General features: G+C 39.2%; 1 protein-coding gene and 1 long non-coding RNA gene across 5 annotated transcripts; both read right to left on the bottom strand.

Moving 5' to 3' along the window:
• Positions 1-516: 516 nt before the first annotated feature.
• Positions 517-4,793, bottom strand: LOC110014926. Its single transcript, XR_002289951.2, has 3 exons — positions 1,197-4,793; positions 745-1,017; positions 517-645 (listed from the first exon to the last, which is right to left on the bottom strand). It is a non-coding gene; the product is annotated as an uncharacterized LOC110014926 (long non-coding RNA).
• Positions 4,794-9,188: 4,395 nt separating this feature from the next.
• On the bottom strand, positions 9,189-14,870 carry LOC105353900 (carboxypeptidase N subunit 2-like). Of its 4 annotated transcripts, XR_002289950.2 has the most exons (3): positions 14,529-14,572; positions 11,922-14,446; positions 9,189-10,644 (listed from the first exon to the last, which is right to left on the bottom strand). XR_002289950.2 is itself a non-coding variant. In XM_020702279.2 (2 exons), exon 2 carries the CDS (start codon positions 14,213-14,215, stop codon positions 12,020-12,022), a length of 2,196 nt encoding a protein of 731 aa, XP_020557938.1. In that variant the 5' UTR covers positions 14,216-14,380; positions 14,777-14,870; the 3' UTR covers positions 11,774-12,019. The 4 variants fall into 4 exon arrangements, 3 of the variants coding, with proteins under 3 accessions (XP_020557938.1, XP_020557937.1, XP_011472173.2); XM_020702279.2 differs by lacking the exons at positions 9,189-10,644; positions 14,529-14,572 and adding an exon at positions 14,777-14,870 and having other exon boundaries at positions 11,774-14,380; XM_020702278.1 differs by lacking the exon at positions 9,189-10,644 and having other exon boundaries at positions 11,774-14,446.
• Between the last annotated feature and the right edge of the window lie 6,335 nt (positions 14,871-21,205).

Raw genomic sequence — 21,205 nt, 5'->3', positions numbered from 1 at the left:
GATTTTTTAAGACTTGCGACTTACTATTAAAACTAACACTAAAAAATGACTTTGGCTTGGTTTAGAGCGTTATATACTCAATTTTATAAATTTTATGAGTGGGGTTTTAAACCACAACGGAGTTTTAGGTTTACAAAATAAATTTTTTTTAATGACTATTTTCAAGTCGTAAATTTACGAGGTTTTTTCTTGTAAATTTATAAGATAAAAAGTCGCAGATTATCGAGGAAAAAACACCAAAGTTTTCCGTTTGTTGGAGCCTAGCTTGAAAGTGAAATATGTGGAACCTTTTATGAAGCTTTATTTCCGGATAGGTTTAAAAAACAAAGAGATTCTGACCGCTGCAGCCTTTATTTTCCTTTTCATTCACACACCCTGAAGTTCATTTGTCACCTTACATCATGAACCTGTCATCTGAACACCAATGCAGAAGTAAAGAGTGTTCCATACGCCCCCTCCTCCAGATGAAACGTCCCATTTCAACATAAAACAATAAGGAGGAATGCAAATAGTTTGTTATATTAGCAATTAGTATTATATTTACAACATTGAAAAAGCCAAAATGTCTTCCTCAGTGGAAGCATCACACAAACTTAGAGATCTTGTCTTTGGTGGAGACGGCTTTCTTAAGGGGCTGCAGAGATCCTGCAAAACACCCATCAATAAATAAAACATTAATAAATCGTAAATCAAACAAATGAGCTTCCAAACATTTGGAACGTTATCAATAAACATTCAGCTCACCTGTTCATTTGAGTTAGTTGGTCTGCTCTGCTGCGTGCTGCGTGCTGCGTGCTGCGCGGCGTTCACTTGCTGCTCTGTATGTTCACTTCGGCTTTAAACTCGTAAATTTACCCTGTGAAGGCGGCAGGCCAGTGATAAAGGCCATGGCGATGTGGGTGTAGCATTCCAGCCGGAATTGATTCAGACGATGGACTCAATCATAGTAACTGATGGACTATGATGGGGTATTCCAACCCATTTGTTTACTCCACAGTCATAGTCACACCGTAAGAGCTGAAGAAAAGCATAAACACAAACTTACAATAATTCCTTTTTGATATATAATCATTCTTTACCTCAGCTAGTAGCGTTAGATTGTTGGATAACTTCAAACAGAAACATATTTTGTTATTTTACACAAAACAAATGGAAAATAATCACAAAATGTGTAGTAAACATAACCAAAATCATACCTGTTCGCCTTCCAGCTAGATGCCAAAAACAAATTACTGCTTTACACAGTTATCCGTCCGTCCTTTTTTTTCTGTTTCCTTTGTTGCCGTAGCATCAGCTGTTAACCGTTTTTTTGGTTTCTGTTAAACTGACACTTCACAGAAAAAGCGGAAGTAAGTGGAACCTTCACAATAAAGGTCTTCAAAACAAAATACATCTTACAAACATTAACACCTTTTTGTCATTTTCTTTTACATCTTCAACATACTTCTTTTGAAATTAAGGGCATCTTGAATCAAAGGAAATGTTAAACAATAATAAGAAAACAATTAAAATGGGTCTTTTACAGTGGGACCAGGGACGTCCCGGTGCCGGAAGGGGTTGAAGGAAACCAGCTGGAGGAGAATTGGTAGTTTTGGAACAGGCACAGACGGTGCATGCGGCAATGTATTCTCTGACATCCCTTTCCATGGATGGCCAGAAAAAATGCCGTTTCAGGAGGTTTAGCGTTCTGTGGACTCCAGCGTGGCAGGCAATGCGGGAGGCATGATCCCAGGAGAGGACATCTGAACGGAGGGAATCGGGAACATAAAGTGTGTTAGGAGGTGCAATGGGGCCTGTAACACCCTGGACTCGACATCCCAGGCGAGGTTGCCTATGATGCAGGTGGATGGCAGGATGGTAGATGGAGTGGAACTGGAACTGGAACTGAACTGTCGAGATAGTGCATCTGGTTTGATGTTTCGACTTCCGGGTCTGTAGGTAATGGAGAAATTGAATCTGTCAAAGAAAAGACACCAACGGGCTTGTCGTGAATTTAGTCTCTTGGCGGATCTCAAGAAGGCCAGGTTCTTGTGGTCCGTCCAAACGATAAACGGGTGTTGAGCTCCCTCCAGCCAGTGACGCCATTCCTCTAGGGCTAGCTTTATAGCCAAGAGTTCCCGGCTACCCACGTCATAATTTCTCTCGGCGGGGGATAGTTTTCGGGAGAAGAAGGCGCATGGCTTCCCGTTGAGAGAGGACGGCCCCTACACCAGTGTCCGAAGCGTCCACCTCTACAATGAATCAACTAGAGGGGTCAGGTTGGATGAGGATGGGCGCTGAAATAAAGAGTTCTTTGAGTCTATCGAATGCTGACTGAGCCTCAGGGTTCCAGAAATAGGGCTTCTTGGTGGAGGTGAGTTGTGTGAGGGGGGAAGCTATGGAGCTATAATTACGAATGAACCTCCGGTAAAAACCCTAAGAATCGTAAGAATTGCTGAAGCTTCTTACGATTTTCGGGGGGTTCCCAATTCGAGACGGCTTCGATTTTTGTAGGATCAGGTTTGATATTACCAGCTTCGAAAATATAACCGAGGAACAAGACCGTGGAGGCATGGAACTCGCATTTTTCAGCTTTCACATAAAACAGATTAGCCAGCAGACGTTCAAGAACAAGTCGTACGTGGTGGGTGTGTTGAGACATGTCGGGAGAGAAAATGAGAATATCATCCAGATAAACAAAAAACAAAACGGTTGAGGAAGTCGCGGAGGATGTCGTTAACCAGACATTGGAAAACTGCGGGGGCGTTCGTGAGGCCAAAGGGCATGACAAGATACTCGAAATGTCCCAATGGAGTGTTAAATGCAGTTTTCCACTCATCCCCCTCCTTAATGCGAACTAAATGATAAGCATTACGCAGATCGAGTTTGGTGAATAATCGCGCTTCCTGAACAGAATCAAAAGCAGAGCTGATAAGGGAAAGTGAATATTTGTCCTTAATGGTTATTTAATTAAGTTCCCGGAAATCTATGCAGGGACGAAAGGTCTTGTCTTTCTTTTCCACAAAGAAAAAACCTACGGCCACTGGAGAGGAGGATGGTCTAATAAGACCAGCAGTAAGGGCCTCCTGGATATATTTCTCCATGGCTAATTTCTCTGGCCCAGACAGGTTGAATAGTCTACTCTTAGGGAGTGGTGCCCCGGGAAGTAGATTAATGGCGCTATCATAGGGCCTGTGAGATGGCAGAGAACCAGCCTTAGATTTACTGAAGACAGATTTTAAATCGTGGTAGCATGAGGGGACGAGAGTAAGGTCAATATGTTCGGAGACCTGTTGGCACGGATGAGAGGTTCAGCGGATCTGAGGCAATTAGCCATACAAAAGGCACTCCAGGTGGAGATGTTACAGTGTACCCAGTCCAACTGAGGGTTGTGGGTACGCAACCAGGAGTAACCAAGAACGATGGGTGTTTGCAAGGTTCTAGTGACAAAAAATTGAATGTGCTCGCGGTGGTTACCCGACGTGATGAGGAGTACAGGTTTAGTACGGTGTGTGATCTGGGAAAGCAGTTGACCCCCTAGGCCGGCAGTCTCTATGGGCTGTTCCAGGGTTTCTGTGGGCAGACTTAACTTGGAAATGAGGTCATAGTCAATAAAACTCTGTTCAGCGCCAGAGTCAACTAGCACCTTGAAATCATGACAACCACTGGCAGAACTTAACTTGACAGGAACAAATAGAAATCTTTTCTCTGAGGGAGAAACTGATGAACCCGCCCGCGGCCTGTCTTCTAGCGGGGAGTCTTGGCTTTTAAACTTTAAGAGCATTGGCTTACTAGGTGTCCTGGAAGTCCACAGTAAAAGCAAGCTCCCTCGTACTTACGTCTCTTACGTTCCTTTGGTGAAAGCTTGGAGTGTCCATTCTGCATGGGTTCATCCGAGTCTTTCACAGGAACCTTTTGATCGGTACATAGGATTCCGGGAACGTTGTGAGATTGTTAGGCTCTGATGGACCCCTCTTCTCTTGCCGAAGACGCTCCTTCTGTCGTTCCCGAATGCGAATGTCCGATCGCAGGGCTGTGGAAACAAGTTCTTCAAAAGTATTAGTCTCTGGTTGGGAGCACAGATGTTCCTTAGTGGTGTCATTTAACGACATGAAATGTCTCTGGTTGAAGGCGAAAGTTTTCGGGGTTTGAACCGGAACCGGAAGTGCTGAAGCTGGCGGCAGGGGGAATGGACGCTGTGGCGTTAGCTGACGCTTGGCCCGTTAGTTCCATTAAAGTCTGAGTGATGCCATCCAGTCGGCGGAAAAGATCCTGTTGGGCCGTGGCCATCTGAGACAGAGATTCGGCTTGCCGTCCCAAGGCTAATCCCTGACGAGTGGCGGCTAATCGGAGCCCTGCAGGGTCAGCTGGGTCTGTGTTCAGGCCAGTCCGTTCTGTCATGGTAAGTTGGACGAGGCAGACCCAGATGCTGAAAACCTGGAAGGAAACTCAGGCGAGTAGCGAAGTGCAAAGAGTCTTTAATTTCCAAGCAGGAAATAAACAGTTCAGTTTGTTTGTTACTTCTAGCTTGGAGCTCTGGAGATGCGTCGGCGTAGCAGCAGCACGTAGCGTCTTGAGAGCTAGGCTGAGAGCGTGGCGTGGCTGGAGCGGAGCGAGATGTGCGGAGAGAATCACCGCGGACTGCCTGATGTCTTGGGGCCCGTGGCGAGCGAGGAGCGAGGCGTGACTTGAGGGGGGCTGGAGCGAAGCTTGAGGAAGATCTCCCAGGTGGACACTCGTGGAATGGGAAACCGAGATAGGCAACGGACTGGCGATGAATGCTGGGCTGGATCTCCTTATGAAGGCAGAGAGGTGATGAGCAGAGTGTCCACAGCTGGTTCCAATCTTCAGGTGCACAGAGAGAGGGGAGGAGCACTGAAAGAGGCCACCATGACAGTAAGTTGTTTATTTTTTTAAAGTATGTATGTTGCACTGACCAGAAGGCTCTTTTAATTTAATTGGATATGTGTGATAATGGCAAGTAAAGATCCAGCTATCTAAAGAGGAAGTCCACAAAAATTGATGTAAAAGACTTTGTGTTTTTATGCAGCAGTAAAAACAGAATTATTCCATAAATCTTGAATGTGAAAAGCTGTTGCAAACAAGAGATCAGTTATAAACAAAAAATTTAGCATCTCTCACCTCAAAATATTCATTAATTAGTTAGCAGAGGGACTTAAGTGTTTCTTATGTCATGGAAACCGCTGCTATCAAAACCATTTAGTATGCTCTGTGTCCATGTGGCCACCGCGCAGCAGTTCCCAGTAGATTCCATTTTTAGCTGAACATGAGAAGGTGTCATGGTGACAGGCCCATGGTGCCGTAGACTGCCAAGAGTGGGGACAATTACGGGGTGCAGTTGGAGGGGTTGAGCTCAGCTGGCACTGCAGGATGGTGCGTGCTTGCCAGAGCCAGAGGTCAGGGCTGCCCCACAGCACATTCTATGTTAGACACCGCTTGTGCTTGTAAACCATCAGCTATAAAAATCCCCACCTAATAGTGGAAAATCACAGGTAAGATTTCACATTTGAACACGAGTTCATGAACAAACAATGAAAGGCAGTCAAGTACCCAGAAGCAATCAAATTTTATTTAACGTTTTATTGATTGTTTTTCTAATTTTTTTCAACCCTTTAACACTGGAAATGTTGCCTGCGATGATTCCATAACACCCACTCTTTGACCTACCAGGACTCTTTGACTGTTTACGTCCCGGTATTGCAATTCACCTTTCACAGTTTTACATTTCCACAGATGTTTTCAGTGCAGTATTTTATGTTTTTTTGTTTTGGTTTAAACAACTGCACCCTGATTGGTGTAGACTATTGTCAATCAGTTTTCTCCATGCCATGTTTCCTGCACAGAATGCTTTCAGTTTGCCAAATCTACTTAAGTCTTTGATTACATATAGATCTTTTTCATTCTAAAATACTGGACCTGTTTTTCCGCAAAGGTTTGAACTTTGAGAGTTTAAGCAAGAGACAAATATGTCAAACTGTTAATGTCGGTATGCAAAAAGTGTGTATAGGCCTAATATAGGAGGTAGATCTGTATGACTCTAACATATTTAGTTTGTTAATTTCTAATAATGGACACCCTAAAGGGCATGATTCAGCTTATACCATGGTCACATATGAAATATATGTGTTCAATAAAATTTTAGTCATTTATTCTTGTTATTTTCTAGGTTTAAATCGCTTTTTCACAAAAAAGCAGACTACTTGATATCTGGAGCAACACTTTGGAAACGGCCTCGACTGCTGCAGCAAAGGAAAGCGACATGCTGATCGTCATGATGGGTTAAAGTATCAGCTCAGAGAGAAAGTTCACCTCTTACTGCTTGTTTTGTACAGAGGATGAAGCAAAGGTTTGTTTTAAAGAAACAAAGTCATCACAAAGCTAGTTATCTCCTTTCTAGCATTCACTGGAATCATGGCGTTACTTGCATTTAACAGTTAAAAAGTTACGGTAGTCGATAGAAAGTCAAGGGTTAATTAATAAAAAGTACATTGTGACATGTTACTAAAGGAATTGCGAGTTTAAGTGTTTGCAGGCAGCCATTATAGTAGAGATTCTTAAGGAAAATATACAGTTTGTCATTCTCTTTAACAAATTTTCATTTGTTTTCATTGTAAAACATTTTAGTATTACTGCCCTACAGTTAGAGACACTTCCGACAAGTTAATGGCTAATTTGATAATTGTTAATTTGGAAAAATTAGTCATCACAAGGAATTTGAAAAACCTTAAGGAAAGGCTTTGAGTTTACTTTTAAAGAGTACACAAACAAGTATTGCTCTTTCTCTTCCTATTAACCATCTCTTTTTAGCCTTTTTATTATTTTGCTAAATACACCATCAAGACTCCCCAGTATTCCTCAAAAATTACAGTCATAAGTTTCACACTGACTCCTTTAATTCGTTGTAACCAGCTGCTCACAGTAAAACTTCTGAGACTTATTGTAACCTGTTTTCCAGCTTGAATATCATCATTTGGGTTTAATGGGTTCTGCTTTATTTTATGGCTCTCTATTTTTCTCAGTACATTGCCCTTTTCACACTTAATTACCCTCCAAGCTCCATTTCAGGCTCATTAGTGAACAGGGTTAGTCCTCGCATCCCTGAAATTTTAAAATAAGAACTTCAATTGAGCAGAATTAAAGACATCATATTTTATGACCTACTTTAAGAATTATGCAGATTACTTAAGAACAAATACACACCTGCCTACCTTTTTTTTTTACCTTTTAGGATGACTTAAATTTAGAACAATAAAACCCAAAGAGGCACTTAGCTCCACTGCCTCCTGACACTGTATGTTTCAATTGATAATAGCTTTATACTTGATTTGACTGATATATTTGGATTATTTTCCCAGATCACATACAAGTCAGAACACTGCTGTAAAGGGTTTTAAAGGGAGGCCATGGTGCAGTGGTAGGGCGGTCGACCTCTGATCGGAAGATTGCAGGTTAGATTCCCGCCTTGCCCGCCCATGTGTCGAAGGGTCCTTGGGGAAGACACTGAACCACACCTTGGCTCTGGTGGGAGGTTGGCGCCAGTGTTTGGTAGCGGAGCTGCCATCAGTGTGTGAATGTGTGTGCGATGGTGACTGTCATTGTAAAGCGCTTTGGGCCTTTGAAGAAGGTAAAAAAAAGCGCTATATTAGGGTACGCCATTTGCCATTTGAAAAAACAGTAACTTGTTTTTTTTTCTGTTTCTCTCTTTTACTTAAAAATATTTGTTTTTTTCTAAACACATTTAAGTCAAATGGACATGTAATCACTAAATGTCAGATAAAGAGTAGTCTAGTATTTTTAACATAAAACATTTTGTAAAGCATATTAGTAAGTGATGTTGGGAAAGTGTAAACACATTTAAATGCTGAGTGTTAAGCATACAAAGCAGTGTCATAAAGTAACAACTTTTTGCAATTTAAGAGTAGTAAATAAAGAAATTTTGACTTTAAGTGAGATAATTCACTCACCCATCCAAATAATCAGAATCAGGTGTCTTTATTACTTGGCCTGGCCAAAGGTGTATAAATCAAGCCCTTTTAGAAACATTTGTGAAAGAATGGGCCGCTCACAGGACATCAGTGAATTCCAGCATGGAACTGTCATAGGATGGCACCTGTGCAACAAATCCAGTAATTAAATTACCTCGCTCCTAAATATTCCACAGTCAACTATCAGATCTATCATAACAAAATGGAAGAGTTTGCGAACAATTTTCTGCACAGTTAGTTGCTACAGAGCTCCAAACTTCATGTGACCTTCAGGTTAGCCCATGTACAGTACACAGAGAGCTTCATGGAATGGGTTTCCATAGCCGAGCAGCTGCATCGAAGCTAAACATAAAGTGCAATACAAATTGACGGATTTTTTCAGGCCTTGGGCTTAGGAATGGGAAGGCACTTCAGTTTATGTGAGTCAAGGCAAGGTGAGTGAATGTTTTTTAAAAAGTTTATTTTATTTCAATCAGGATGCGATTTTCTATTAATATATATTTAAAAATTAAGATTGCTTCCACAAAGCTGACATGTAAGAGAGGCGATGTCTTAGGCTACGTTCACACTGCAGGGCTTAATGCTCAATTCCAAGTTATTGAAATTTTTTAATTTTTTTGCAAGGCCATTCACATTTTCAATTAAATGCGAACTTTTGTGATCTCCGATGTGACCGTGAAATGACCCAGAAGTGACCCGCATGCGCAGAAGAGTACTCAATGGTGAACAACGTCACTTGTTGTTTGCGGAAGTAGCGAAAGTTAACAGTGGATGTCAACAAGAATGGAGCTCTTTTTGGATTATTAAATTCATTTTCACAAAGGAGCCAGCACAATTACCCACACTCCGCCATTTCGCTGGAGTTTCTTTTCAAAAACTGCCCGGTTGCGATAAGAGCCCTAGAGTTTGGCCTGAATAGAGCTGTCACCCCAAATATTAATCAAATTAGTGACCTCACTTTCCTTCCACTGACTTGTCTCAGCAGCATCGTCCGCCATGGTTGATGTTTATGTTGTAGTTCTCGCCTACTTCAACGCAGAATTATGAAGTTTGTAGCGTATCAAGACGTACAGGTTGGATTCATGTGGCCTGGCCGATCAGACAGCGGTCGCATTTCAAAAGATCGGATACGTATCGGATTCGGGACCACATACCCAAGTGGCCTGGGTCACATTTGAAAAGATCAGATCTGTGTCGTTCAGACTGTCATGTAAAGATCAGATACAGGTCACATAGGGGCAAAAAAATCTGAATTGGGTCGTTTCAGCCTGCAGTGTGAACATACCCTTAGTTGCCAGTATCTAGTATTTAGTGTATCTAGTTCAGATGTAAGGATTGACCAAATACCAGGGGAAAAAATTGAGAGAAAACTAATGGAAAAGTAAAAAAAAAGTTCGATTAAATGTAAAGAAAATAAAAACTAGGTAAAGCCCGGAAATAAATTTACAAAATGTAGAGATAATGTCAAAAATAAAGAGATCCATTTGTAAAAAATGTCATTAGTTAAATAGTTTTAGAAAGAAAACCTAAAGCACAGTTATTAGTAGTTGTTTTATTATTTCAGTATTTTACTAAGAGATGCGAAAGTCCTATGGAATAAAATAAAACATAATAAAAATGTTTTCCTGTAACTTATATATTAAAATATTCCTTTTTGTATTTTACAAATGAATTAATACCTTCAACTCTGACATACATCACTTCTGATGTAAACTGATATCTAAAGAAAATTTGAGTTTTATCTTAGACTATACCACTTGTTTTTTTTTTTTTTAACAACCTAGAAATCAAAGTTCATTAATATGTATTCACGCAAATGGGCAAAGAAGCAGCATTCAAAATTTCTGTACATTATTTTGAATGCATTTTTGAAAGAAAATTAAATATTTGGAAGAATAAATCTTTTTACCCCATATTTATACTGCTGGTTTCCTTCATTAGCATATTCTATTTTCTTCAATATTGTTTTAGCTCAATTTTTACTATAAATTTTACCCTGTGGTAGAATGACAAATAAAGATTCTTGAAATCTTGAATGCTTAAACAACTGAGTTTTTATCTTGTAACTCATCACAGTCAAACATTTCTACTGTTGGTTTAAAGCTGTGTCTCCAAGTCATTATTTTTCCCTAAAGCTTTAAGAAAAGTTGAGCAACCCTCATTCAGTCTCATTGGCTCATTATTTTAGTGGTTTACTAGAAATTCAATAATATTTTTTCTTTAAACCAGAAGTGTCATGATCTGCTTGGTGAGACAGACCCAGATGCTGAAACCCGGAAAGAAAATGGAAGATAAAGGGGTTTATTATCCTGGGCATGGATCCGAGGGTGAGTTTAATGATGATTGTTCTGACGGTGAGATGAGTATAGTGTGGCGACCAGGAATACTGGCTTGGAGTTGTGGCGTGGCTTGAGATCTTGAATTGGCTTGAGTCGTGGCGTGGCTGGAGGTTAGGATTGCAGGTGAGGATCAGACAGCTCAAACAATGAAGGACCCAGGTTGTCCATAAGGGCCAACGAACTGGCGATGAATGTTGGAACTGGATCTTCTTATGAAGGCAGAAAGATGATGAGGTGAGCGTCCACAGCTGGGTCCAATCAGGAAGGTAGAGCAGAAGGGGGGGGGGGTAGATTGCCAGAGGCACCATGACAAGAAACTTCTAAAACATCAAAGAGAATTTCATGTATTGTCAATGTTTGTTTGAAGTTTTTAACTTATTAATGCAAATAAATGCTTTCTTTTTTCTATTCATCCTGTCACTCAATTGAAGCCGAAACGTCCTTTGCAATGTGTAGTTTGAAATCAATAACCTTTTTTTGAAAAGTGTAGTTACTCCTACTACTCTTGGTTGTTTTATACTAAAGTGCCCTCTGGTGTTGCAAATTCAAGATGACTGATTTCTTCCAGCACAATAATAGATATATACTAAAGCTGATAAAAACCTCAAAATTCTCCACCAATTTAAAAAAAATATATGTATATATGTTTTCACTGAAGGTTACAAATTGGTCAAGTATTTTTTTATTTTAATTGTGCTATGCATTCATTAAATTCTACAAAGAAATTATGTTAATTTATGCAATAAAATGCATTAAAACTTTTCCACCAAAATCATCCATCCATCTTCCAAATCAGTTCAATCCTATTTGTGGGGTCTCATGGTTGCATGAGCCTATCTCAGCTATTGCTGGGCAGAGTACACTTTGGGCAGGTCACTAGGGCTTTTCTCTAAGGCATAAAACTAATTTACTGTACTGTTGAATTAGATGCTTGTGGGTAGTATTCGGCAACACAGCTATGGACACTCAGTAGGTTTTAGTTTTAGTGAGATATTTGCATTTATTATTCTCAATTAATACATGCGTGCATGGATGCATGCATTCATGTATGGATTCCTGTTTGCATGCATGCATGTGTGTATATATGAATGTTTCTATGCATGCAATGCAATGGCATGTCCTGTATGTATGTGTTAAAAAAATACAAAGAGAAAAACACCCAAATTATGTTTAACTTATTGCTCAAATGCTGATAGCTGCATGCATCTTCTAATGAAAGAGGTTAATGAATTTGGCCTTCTGCTCTTTATGCTATTTTACTTTCCAATGACTTAATTGTTTATTTAATTTTTATTTGTCCAGAAGATAACCCTTTCAAATTAAAATTAAGCCTCAAAATCATCATCATTGTGTTCACTTGTATGTGTAACTATTCTTTAATTAGATACATTTTTACACTTAAAAATTGTTTGTCTCTGACGATACAATTGAAATAAATTACGAATGTTGTCCATTTGTATACATTTATTTCTCATTTATTATATTATGTAACATTTGAATGCTGGCTTGGCTGACTGACAAATATTAAATCAGGAAATAATAGAGGAGTTATTTTTGAAAAATTCCTCTGTCTTTTAATATCATTTTCCTTTCTTACCTAGTCTTCAAAAATCAGGTGCAGCAAACTGGATGATGTTTTGGCGTGTAATGCCATGCTCTCATATGGATCAATAGAAGCTTGAAGTGCTGTGTTACTCATAGTCCATGAGTTTCTGTCTCTTGCAAAGGCCTTAGGATGACCTCTCTCCTGTAGGAGAAGTGGGTGAGATTGATCCTATGGTTCATCCTCTCCCTCTGCTGCAACAGGCGGTAAATAGATAGAACAAGTTTAGCCAGCACCAGCATGCAAGTCATCTCTATAATCCCCAGTGCAATGTAGATCATCATGTGAGATTTACACTCCTGAATCTTGATGCTGGACTGGTGCAGGAAATAGGGTGTTGGCTCTGAAGGATTCACTTCAAAAGGACAGGTGAAGCTCAGAGGAGGAGTTGGTGCAGGAGGTTGCGTTGTCTTAGTGGTTGTTGGTCGGGTTGTCCTGAGCATGGTTGTTGGTGTTGTGATGGGAACAGTTGTTGTAAGTGCAGTTGTTGTCATGGTTGTCGTAGTAGTTTGAGTTGTAGAGCTCCACTCTTGTTGACATGTAGTCTTGAAACCAACTATGGGTTCAACGGTTGTTGTAGTTGCAATTGTTGTGAATGCTGTAGTTGTAGTGGGTGCTGTTGTTGTCACAAAAGAAGTAAGTGCAATTGTTGTAGTGAGTTCTGTTGTAGTCATAATGGTAGTGGGTGCAATAGTAGTAGTCATAGTGGTAGTGGGTGCAATAGTAGTAGTAGTGGGTGCTGTTGTAGTCACAGTGGTTGTAGTGGGTGCTGTTGTAGTCACAGTGGTTGTAGTGGGTAGTGTTGTAGTCACAGTGGTTGTAGTGGGTGCTGTTGTAGTCACAGTGGTTGTAGTGGGTGCTGTTGTAGTCACAGTGGTTGTAGTGGGTGCTGTTGTAGTCACAGTGGTTGTAGTGGGTGCTGTTGTTGTCACAGTGGTTGTAGTGGGTGCTGTTGTTGTCACAGTGGTTGTGGTGGGTGCTGTTGTTGTCACAGTGGTTGTAGTGGGTGCTGTTGTTGTCACAGTGGTTGTGGTGGGTGCTGTTGTTGTCACAGTGGTTGTAGTGGGTGCTGTTGTTGTCACAGTGGTTGTTGTTGAAGTGGTTGTCGTAATGACATGTGTTGTGCTCATTACTTTTCTCGCAGTGGTTGTTGGTATTGTGGTTTTGATGAGTTGAGTTGTGGGAGGAAGGGTTGGACAAATAAGTTGATCGTCCCTCAGTGATCGGATTTCCTGTCCTTTCAGAAGTTCTGGATGTTCGCACACCACCGGAGGCTTGAGCTTCTCAGAGTTGTCTCTTATCCACCCGTGAAGATCTTTCAGGTTACAGTCACAGTGCCAGGGGTTGTTACTAAGGTCAAGTTTGCTGAGTTTTACAAGAGGTTCAAAAATATTTCCTGGAAGGGCATGGAGGTTGTTGTTGGAAAGTTTGAGGGACGTCAGTGATTGTAGGTTTTCAAACAAGTTTGCATCCAATGTTTTTATCTGGTTGTGCTGCAGATTCAAGTCGGTGAGCTTCTCTGGACCAAGGAAGTAATCAGCAGACAAGGTGACAAAGTGATTTTTCGAGAGATCTAATTTTTTTACTTTCTTCAGAGGGCTGAATATTCCTGTAGGAAGGGTGCTGAGATTGTTTAGCTGGAGGCTTAACTCAGTCAATTTAGGCATTTCTCCAAAAAGAACAGATGGCAGACTGTTTAGTTTGTTCTTGTTCAGGGTCAAAACTTTAAGCTTAGGGAAGCCCACAAAATATCCCTCAGGTAAACCAGTCAGTAGATTATTGTCCAGATACAGCTTAGTTAGCTTGTTTTTGTGTGGAAACAGATTTGGAGGTAATGAAGTGATCTGGTTTCCTTGCAACCCAACCTCTTCCAGATTGGGGAAGTTCTTCAAAAGATCTTCGGGAATGGTGGTCAGCTGATTATCATAAATTCGTAGAACCTTCAGTTTTTTCAGGTCGGAAAACCAGTCAGTGGACACAGATGTAAGGTTGTTTTTAGCCAAACTGAGCTTTTCAAGGTTGTCAAGACCCTGAAACACCTGGTCTTCAATAACTTGAATCTTGTTTTCGTGAAGCTGAAGGTCTCTAAGTTTCCCAAGACCTTCAAATAAACCATTCTGGAGTCCACTGAGCTTGTTAAACTTTAGAATAAGGGTCTCTAGATTGCTGACATCAGCAAAGACACCCACTGGAATTGAACTTAGCGGATTGTTGGAGATCTCAATACTTATGAGGTTCACTAGACCTTCAAAAGCTCCCACCTCTAAAAAGGTTGTGTTAGTGTTCATGAACTCCACCTTCTCAAGCTGGGGGTTTTCAACAAAAGAAGCCTTGGGGATGGTTTTAATCTGGCTATCCACAAAAAACACCTCCGTCACTCCGGGTCTTAGATTCCTTGGAATTTCTGTCGTAGATTTACCAAAAACAAACTGGTAATCTGGAATTTCTTTAACCTGTGAAAAGCCCAGATGTAAAGACACAAAAAGAATGACGATCTTCAAACTTGACCTTCTTCTCCCCTATAAGAAAAAACACACAGCAGGCACCTTAACCCTTGTGCTATCCTATGACCCCACCCTTACATTGACGTGTTATTCTTACCATGACACAGGTGGATAAAGTTGGAGAGGATTTCATGTAATCCATGGACACCAGTGAAGATCACAAATCATTGAAGAACACAGATTCAGAGCACTGTCTAGTGGGTCTAGATGACCCCACTCCCAATGTTAAAGTGCCTAGGATAGCACAAGGGTTAAAAATGAACATATGAGACCCTGTAAATGTTTTTCCTTTATTACCTCAACTTTTTTGCATTGTAAAACAAATTAAAATTAAAAAATTCTTACCTGGTAATTTGTTCTCCGATATAAGCAAGAACAGACCACAAACGAGGAGTTTTGTCAGTTGTATTGTAGAATTGGCTGGTCATCCATGTGTTGTATCTTATGTGATGCAGGGTGTAACCCGCATCTGTAACTCAAGATAAGAGTGGAGATGGCAGTTTCTGGAACCTTCGGCGTCACACACCACTCCAAGACAGTTGAATTTTAAGCAGTATTTTCTGTGATGCTTTCATGTTATTTTTGTAGTAACTGATATCTAAGAAACTTTGTATTCCTTGTAGATTTTGCCCTACAGTAGCTGGGCAGTTTCCAGCAGCAGCATGACACTAAAAGGAATTCAGCGCGTTCTGAATATGGATGGATGGAATTAATTGCTATTCGAACACAAACAAAAAAGGGACAGTGAGGAACAATGTCACTTTGACACCAATGAACTGTCCTCTAATTTTATTTTCTAGCTATTTAAACAGCGTGGAGATGGCAAACTTCACTGTTTATAGCTGCATTTGATTTGTAAAAACATCCTTTAGCAAACAATATCTACTGCTAATTATCACAGATGTGTAACTTACTTTAAATAACATTTATCCAACAATGTACTTTCAGGTTAAATATCATCTGAAATATAACATGTTTTTCTTCATTTTCACTGTGTTAAAAAAAGGCAGGCACGTGGCTAGGTCCAAGTGCAGCAAGTGTATTACAGTTTTTCTCAGTCGCTTTAGTACAATTCTCAGATCAGAATGAAATTCCCAAAACTATTTGTTCAATCTTCACATCATGATGTCACTTGTGCACATTATATAAGCAGTTTCTCACTTCTTTGAACAAGTTACAATTGCTTTTGTACATCCATGCAAATGATTATGTACAATTCTCTGCTCTTTGCTACATTATCAATTGTTTATGTCATGTTGATCAAAATGTATTATATAGTTCACTGTGCAATAGTCTTACTCCTCAAAACACCTAGTCATTGGTTAGTCGTATAAGTCATTAACTGCAAAATGGTTGACCAAGTTGTCACAATGTGACAAACATATTTCGCTGCATTGCAAGAGAGGATATTCGCTGAAATGTGGATGAGAATTTGTGGCCTAACATACAGGAACGACAAGAGGTGTAGGAAGACCACACCAATTCCTACTGCACTGCCTGTACTGTTGTACAGAATATTGTCCTATCTTTTTTTTCCTTTGTGTTACTGTTTGCAGTGGGTTTTTTCTATGTTGGTATGACATGGTCTGTCAACAAATTACAATATGAACAATAAAAGTGTAAATGTAAATTTTGTCCAGTCTCTTGCAATCAAACAAAAAAGGTGTAACTTACATTTTACAATAATTGTCATCAAAACTTTAGCCATAGTTTACATCAGAACCTCCCTCTAAAGTAAACAGTTATATTGACAACATGACTAAGTCATTTGACTGTTTTGTTCGTAGACAATGACACAAGGACTTGACATTCTGATGGCACTGACATGTTCAATGACATAAAGACTTAGTTTTGAGAGATGAACTAAAGATTTTGAGCAAGTTACAGGCTTTTGCAAGAAATCCATGGTGTTTTGCTGTTTGTACAAATTGTTTTGAGAAATGCACACACGAATTTGCAAACTTCAATTCTGATCTGAGAATTGTACTAAAGCGACTGAGAAAAACTGTAACCAGATGGATTAACTACAAGTCTCTGAAGCTAAGGCAGGGTAGGGCAGACGAGGTCATACATGACTCCTATTGTGGGGTCACATGGCCTATCCCAGCTATTGTTGAGCAGGGCACATCCTAGGCAGGCCATCAGGCCAAACATAAACCTAATTTACTGTACTTTTTAAATAGATGCTTGTGGGTTTTGTTCGGGCAAATACGGTTATAAACACTCAGCAGGTTTTTGTTTTAGCTAGATATTTACATTTATTATTCTCAGTGAATAATACGTGTATATAGATGCATGCATTCATGTATGGATTCATGTTTGCACTCATGCATGGGTGTCTATATGTATGTATATGTATGTTTCTACACCTGCCATGCAATGTCATGTCCTGCATGCAGAGAAAGACACCCAAAGTATGTTTAACTTATTGCTCAAACACCAGTAGCTGCATGTGTCTTCAAATGAAAGAGGTTAATGAGTTTGGCCTTCTGTTCTTTTTGCTAATTTACTTTCCAATAATTTAATTGGTTTTTTTTTTTAGCTTTTATTTGTCCAGAAGATTACCCTTTCAAGTTGAAATTCAGCCTCACAATTGTTATCACTGTGTTCACCTGTATGTGTAACTCGCCCTGGGAGTACAGTAAGTTAGTGTAGAAACGCCACTGCTCTGCGGCAAAAAAAAAAGAGGTTTTCCGAACCAAAAGTATTTGATTTTGTTTGAAATAAATGAACTAGATGAGCTCAGGCATGATCATATAATCAAATATTAAAACACTTGTCATACAAAAGTGTTATTGAATACTTATGTAGGTTTTGGCAACTTTGTGTTTTGAGGAATTAGAGAAAATGAATATAGACCATTTAAAGCGCAAATGACATGAACATTTGGCAAGATGGACAGGAATTTTTGTTAAATTAGAGTATGCCAAAAAAAAGTATTATTCCCAGAATGCAAGGCAGTGAACAACAGCAGTTGTGCATTCATTCAGTACAAACAGGTTTTATCGTAAAATAATTCCAATTTACTTCTTTTTTCTGTCACGGTCAGTCAACCAGGTGAGCACCCAGATGCAGGGAAGAACCGCAAAATACTCCAGAAGAATTAATTAATAAAAAGCTCACCAGACCTGCTGTGACTAAAAAAAAGAGCAGGGACAGATAAATATTGAACTTTTCTGTGCTATCTTCTAGTATCACTGATACATCACTAAATATGTAAGCATTGACAAAAAGCTTCTGCGATTGTTTACTAAATGATCACTTTCCAAAGGCAGGAAAATTAAAAAGCAAACTTTATTGCCGCCCTTGTTTTTGGAAAATGTATTTAAAGTGGACTGTATTTTTCCTGAGAGTTTTATTTTCCTATTTCATTTATGCATGTGCTTTGCAGTGGCACAATGGTCATAAAACAGCAGGATTTAAATAAGTGTAACACAGAGAGTTATAGTTTTCCTCTTAGCGCCCATCCAAAGAAACCATTTACACTTGAATTACACTTATATATGTATTCTTTGCTATTTCATTACCTCCCCCAGAAATCTTTCAGGCATTAAAAAACAAAAATTATTGTCTAAACTGTTGTCCGGACATTGAAAAATACTTAGACTGACTAGTATTACAATGTGTTGCTGTTTTTTTACCACCAGATGGCAGTAAAATTTTAGAGATCCAACATTTTTTGAGAGCAGATCCTCTTTGGTCTGATTCTGTTAAAACTTCTCCTCCATCAGTCTGTCTGTGCCTCCAGAGATGTAGGGAAATGCATTCATATTGAAAAAAAAAGTATTCACTCCAATCAAAAAGTAAGGGAACAATAGTACTTCAGCACCAATGTACTATCAGTTACTTTTACTTTCTAACTTTTTGGACAGAAACCACAGCTAACTCACCTTTTGTCATTGTTTTGTTAAAACGCCCTTTAGCACAAAGATTCCACTGTTATGCTACGTTCACACAGGCCTCAGCAACATGAGTTCAAGACGACACACGGTCAAGTCGTTTAATGATACATCTCTGTAAAAATGCCTGTATGCACATCTCAGGCATCCTCATTTGAAACTACGCTACGCAAGTTGTTAAGTCCGTGTGCGGGCTCTATGTACAAAATCCATGGCCACTGAACGCATGTTGAAAGTCAAACCAGTTGAACTTTGACCAATAAGGGGGACTTGGCAGTGACGGATGGGTAGTGTACTTTTTCATTCATGTAAGTACCAACCGTTTGAAAATTGTTAATGAAGAAGAAACAATGATTGCGGATTAGGCCCGGCTGGAATTATACTACACTAAGTCATTTATGTGTCTGAATCGAGCTGGGAAAGAGAAAACCTGGAGCATGCAAAGCAAGATTTGCACTGCATAAAGCCTCTTCCAGCTTGGTATTGGGTAGTGACAGTTCAGTGTGAACATCATATGTTAAAAGAGCATTTAAGAACACACATTTACAGATGTTAGAAATATTTTAAGCAACATTTAACAACGCTTTACTGTCTTATTAGCATTTCCTTAAAATTTCAATATTTTATCCTGTAATATACAGTATGTACACACTGTGGTGCATGAGGGTAATAAACGGAAAATGTCTTGCCCTTGTACACATGGACTGGAAATCAAGTTCACATCCTTTTGATGAAACACTGGTTTCTAGCCCAAAGTGCAAATTAAATCTCAAAACGTAAAAGTTTCCCAAATATTCATCTTCTTTAGTTTGTTTTAAACAATGGCCTGCATATAAAAGTAAAAATAGCAGAACACAGAACGTGGAAATCAGTTTCTGGAAGATAGTCACACGGACATGAATTTTGACACACACACAGTCAATGAAGTTAACTCACCCTACCAGTACCTTAAAGACCCACTCTAACAACAATGGTATTTTTTCTGTTTTCATCATGTTCACATGGTATTTTTCTCATGATGGAGGACATATGTAATGAACATTACCGTATTCTTAAAATTGCATTTCTGAGTGTTTCTTTTTAAGTCAAAATGAATCAGGAAAAGCTTGTAAGTGTATCATAGACAATTGTAGTGGGTCTTTAATTAAAAAAATTAACGTTGCAGGTCTGTCGTTCCAAAATTTTGAGTGTGTCGAAACCCAAAACCCAGATGTATCAGACAAGATCAGAAAAAAAAGTCATTTAGTCAAGGAATTAAAACCAAACACAGCCATCATAAAAATAGTCTCTATGCAGATGACATATTACTGTGTTTAAGTAGTTTACATTCTGTAAATGAAACAGCAACAATCCTTAATGAATTCTCCTCCATATCAGACTACTCCATTAATTGGAATTAGTCTGTTTTATTACCACTGAACAGTAATGCAGAGTAAAGACTCACGATACCAGTCAAATCAGGAAATATCAAATATCTAGGTATCTATTTTTCCCCAAAACTATCGCAACTGGTGCAGCTAAACTACACCCCATTACTGAAAAGCATACAGGACGATCTAACCCGCTGGGTCAACCTGCCTCTGTCCCTTATGGGCAAGGTAGCCACGGTTAAAATGAAAATCATACCTAAAGTTAATTATCTCTTCTCAATGATTCCCACACGACCCCCACTAAAATGGTTCAAAACATTAGACTCATCCATGTCAAGCTTTTTATGAAAGAATAAACCTGCAAGAATTAGTCTAAAATGTTAAAATCTGCAAAAAGCTGTGGAGGCTTAGAATTACCTAACTTCTACAAATACTTTCTTGTAAATAGATTACAATACATCTTAAAATGGTTAAAAAATAATCCAGAAACCAACTCATGGTTAGACTTGGAACAGGCATTATGTGGAAAGATCAACCTGTCAGATTTACCATTTATTAGCCAAACAGTTAAAAAACAGGATTGTTTCCAAATTATTAATACACCACTTTAACAGCCTGGTGGGAATTTCTCAAAATATCAAAATCATCAATTCAACCGTGCAAAATGACACCCATCTTGAACAACCCAGACAACCTCATAAACAAAAAAATGATTCGCTTCCCAGATTGGCAAGCAGGGGGCGTAACACTACTAGAGCACCTAATTATTGATAAAAGATTCATAACCCCCCAGGAACTTCAAGACAAGCATGAAATAAATAACTTCCTGGAATATCAGCAACTTAAATCAATTATTACTAAAAAGTTTAAATACAAAGACAACGATTTAAAACTATCAGAAGCAGTTACCTCTCTGATTAATTTTTCAATGAATAAAACTCTCTCCAAAATATACAAACTTTTATGTAATTTAGATACTAATATTTCACTTCCGACAATAAAATGGAATGCAGATTTGAGCATCAGCACAGATGAAAGCTTCTGGTCAGAAATTTGTCTAAACACCTTTAAACTGACAAAAAGTCCAAACTTGCAGCTAATCCATTTTAAAACTCTTCACAGAATTTACTACACTGGACAGAGGATGTTCAAGATGGGTCTCAGTAACTGAGACATTTGCGAGCACTGTGACAGTAATCTACCTGAAAGTTACATGCATGCACTGTGGTTCTGCATGCCTGTCCAGGCTCTCTGGCAACAGGTATGTGCCGATCTATCAGTTTGGCTGGTTTCAATCACGGCTTCACCGTCACTTTGTGTGCTTAGTTACATGAGTGCCATCGCTATAGAAGAAGGATTAATATCTATCATTTTCATAACTCTTTGTATTGCTAAAAAAACAAGTTTAATAAATTGGAAAAACACGAAAATATAAATATAAGTCAATACAGAAATATGCTGTTTGATCAGCACATCCATGACTTAGGGGGTGGGGGGCCTGGTCG

Source organism: Oryzias latipes, chromosome 4, assembly GCF_002234675.1.
Source record: "Oryzias latipes chromosome 4, ASM223467v1".
In the NCBI taxonomy this organism is placed as follows: Eukaryota; Metazoa; Chordata; class Actinopteri; order Beloniformes; family Adrianichthyidae; genus Oryzias; species Oryzias latipes.
The sequence above is the reverse complement of the archived record's forward strand: the minus strand, read 5'-3'. Positions and strand labels throughout refer to the sequence as shown.

Bases quoted from the DNA above. Each gene is read 5' to 3' on its own strand.
- LOC105353900 (XM_020702278.1), bottom strand. From the start codon at position 14,564: ATGAAATCCTCTCCAACTTTATCCACCTGTGTCATG. The intron at 14,447-14,528 runs GTAAGAATAACA...TTTTTCTTATAG, and splicing joins CTTTATCCACCTGTGTCATG to GGGAGAAGAAGGTCAAGTTT.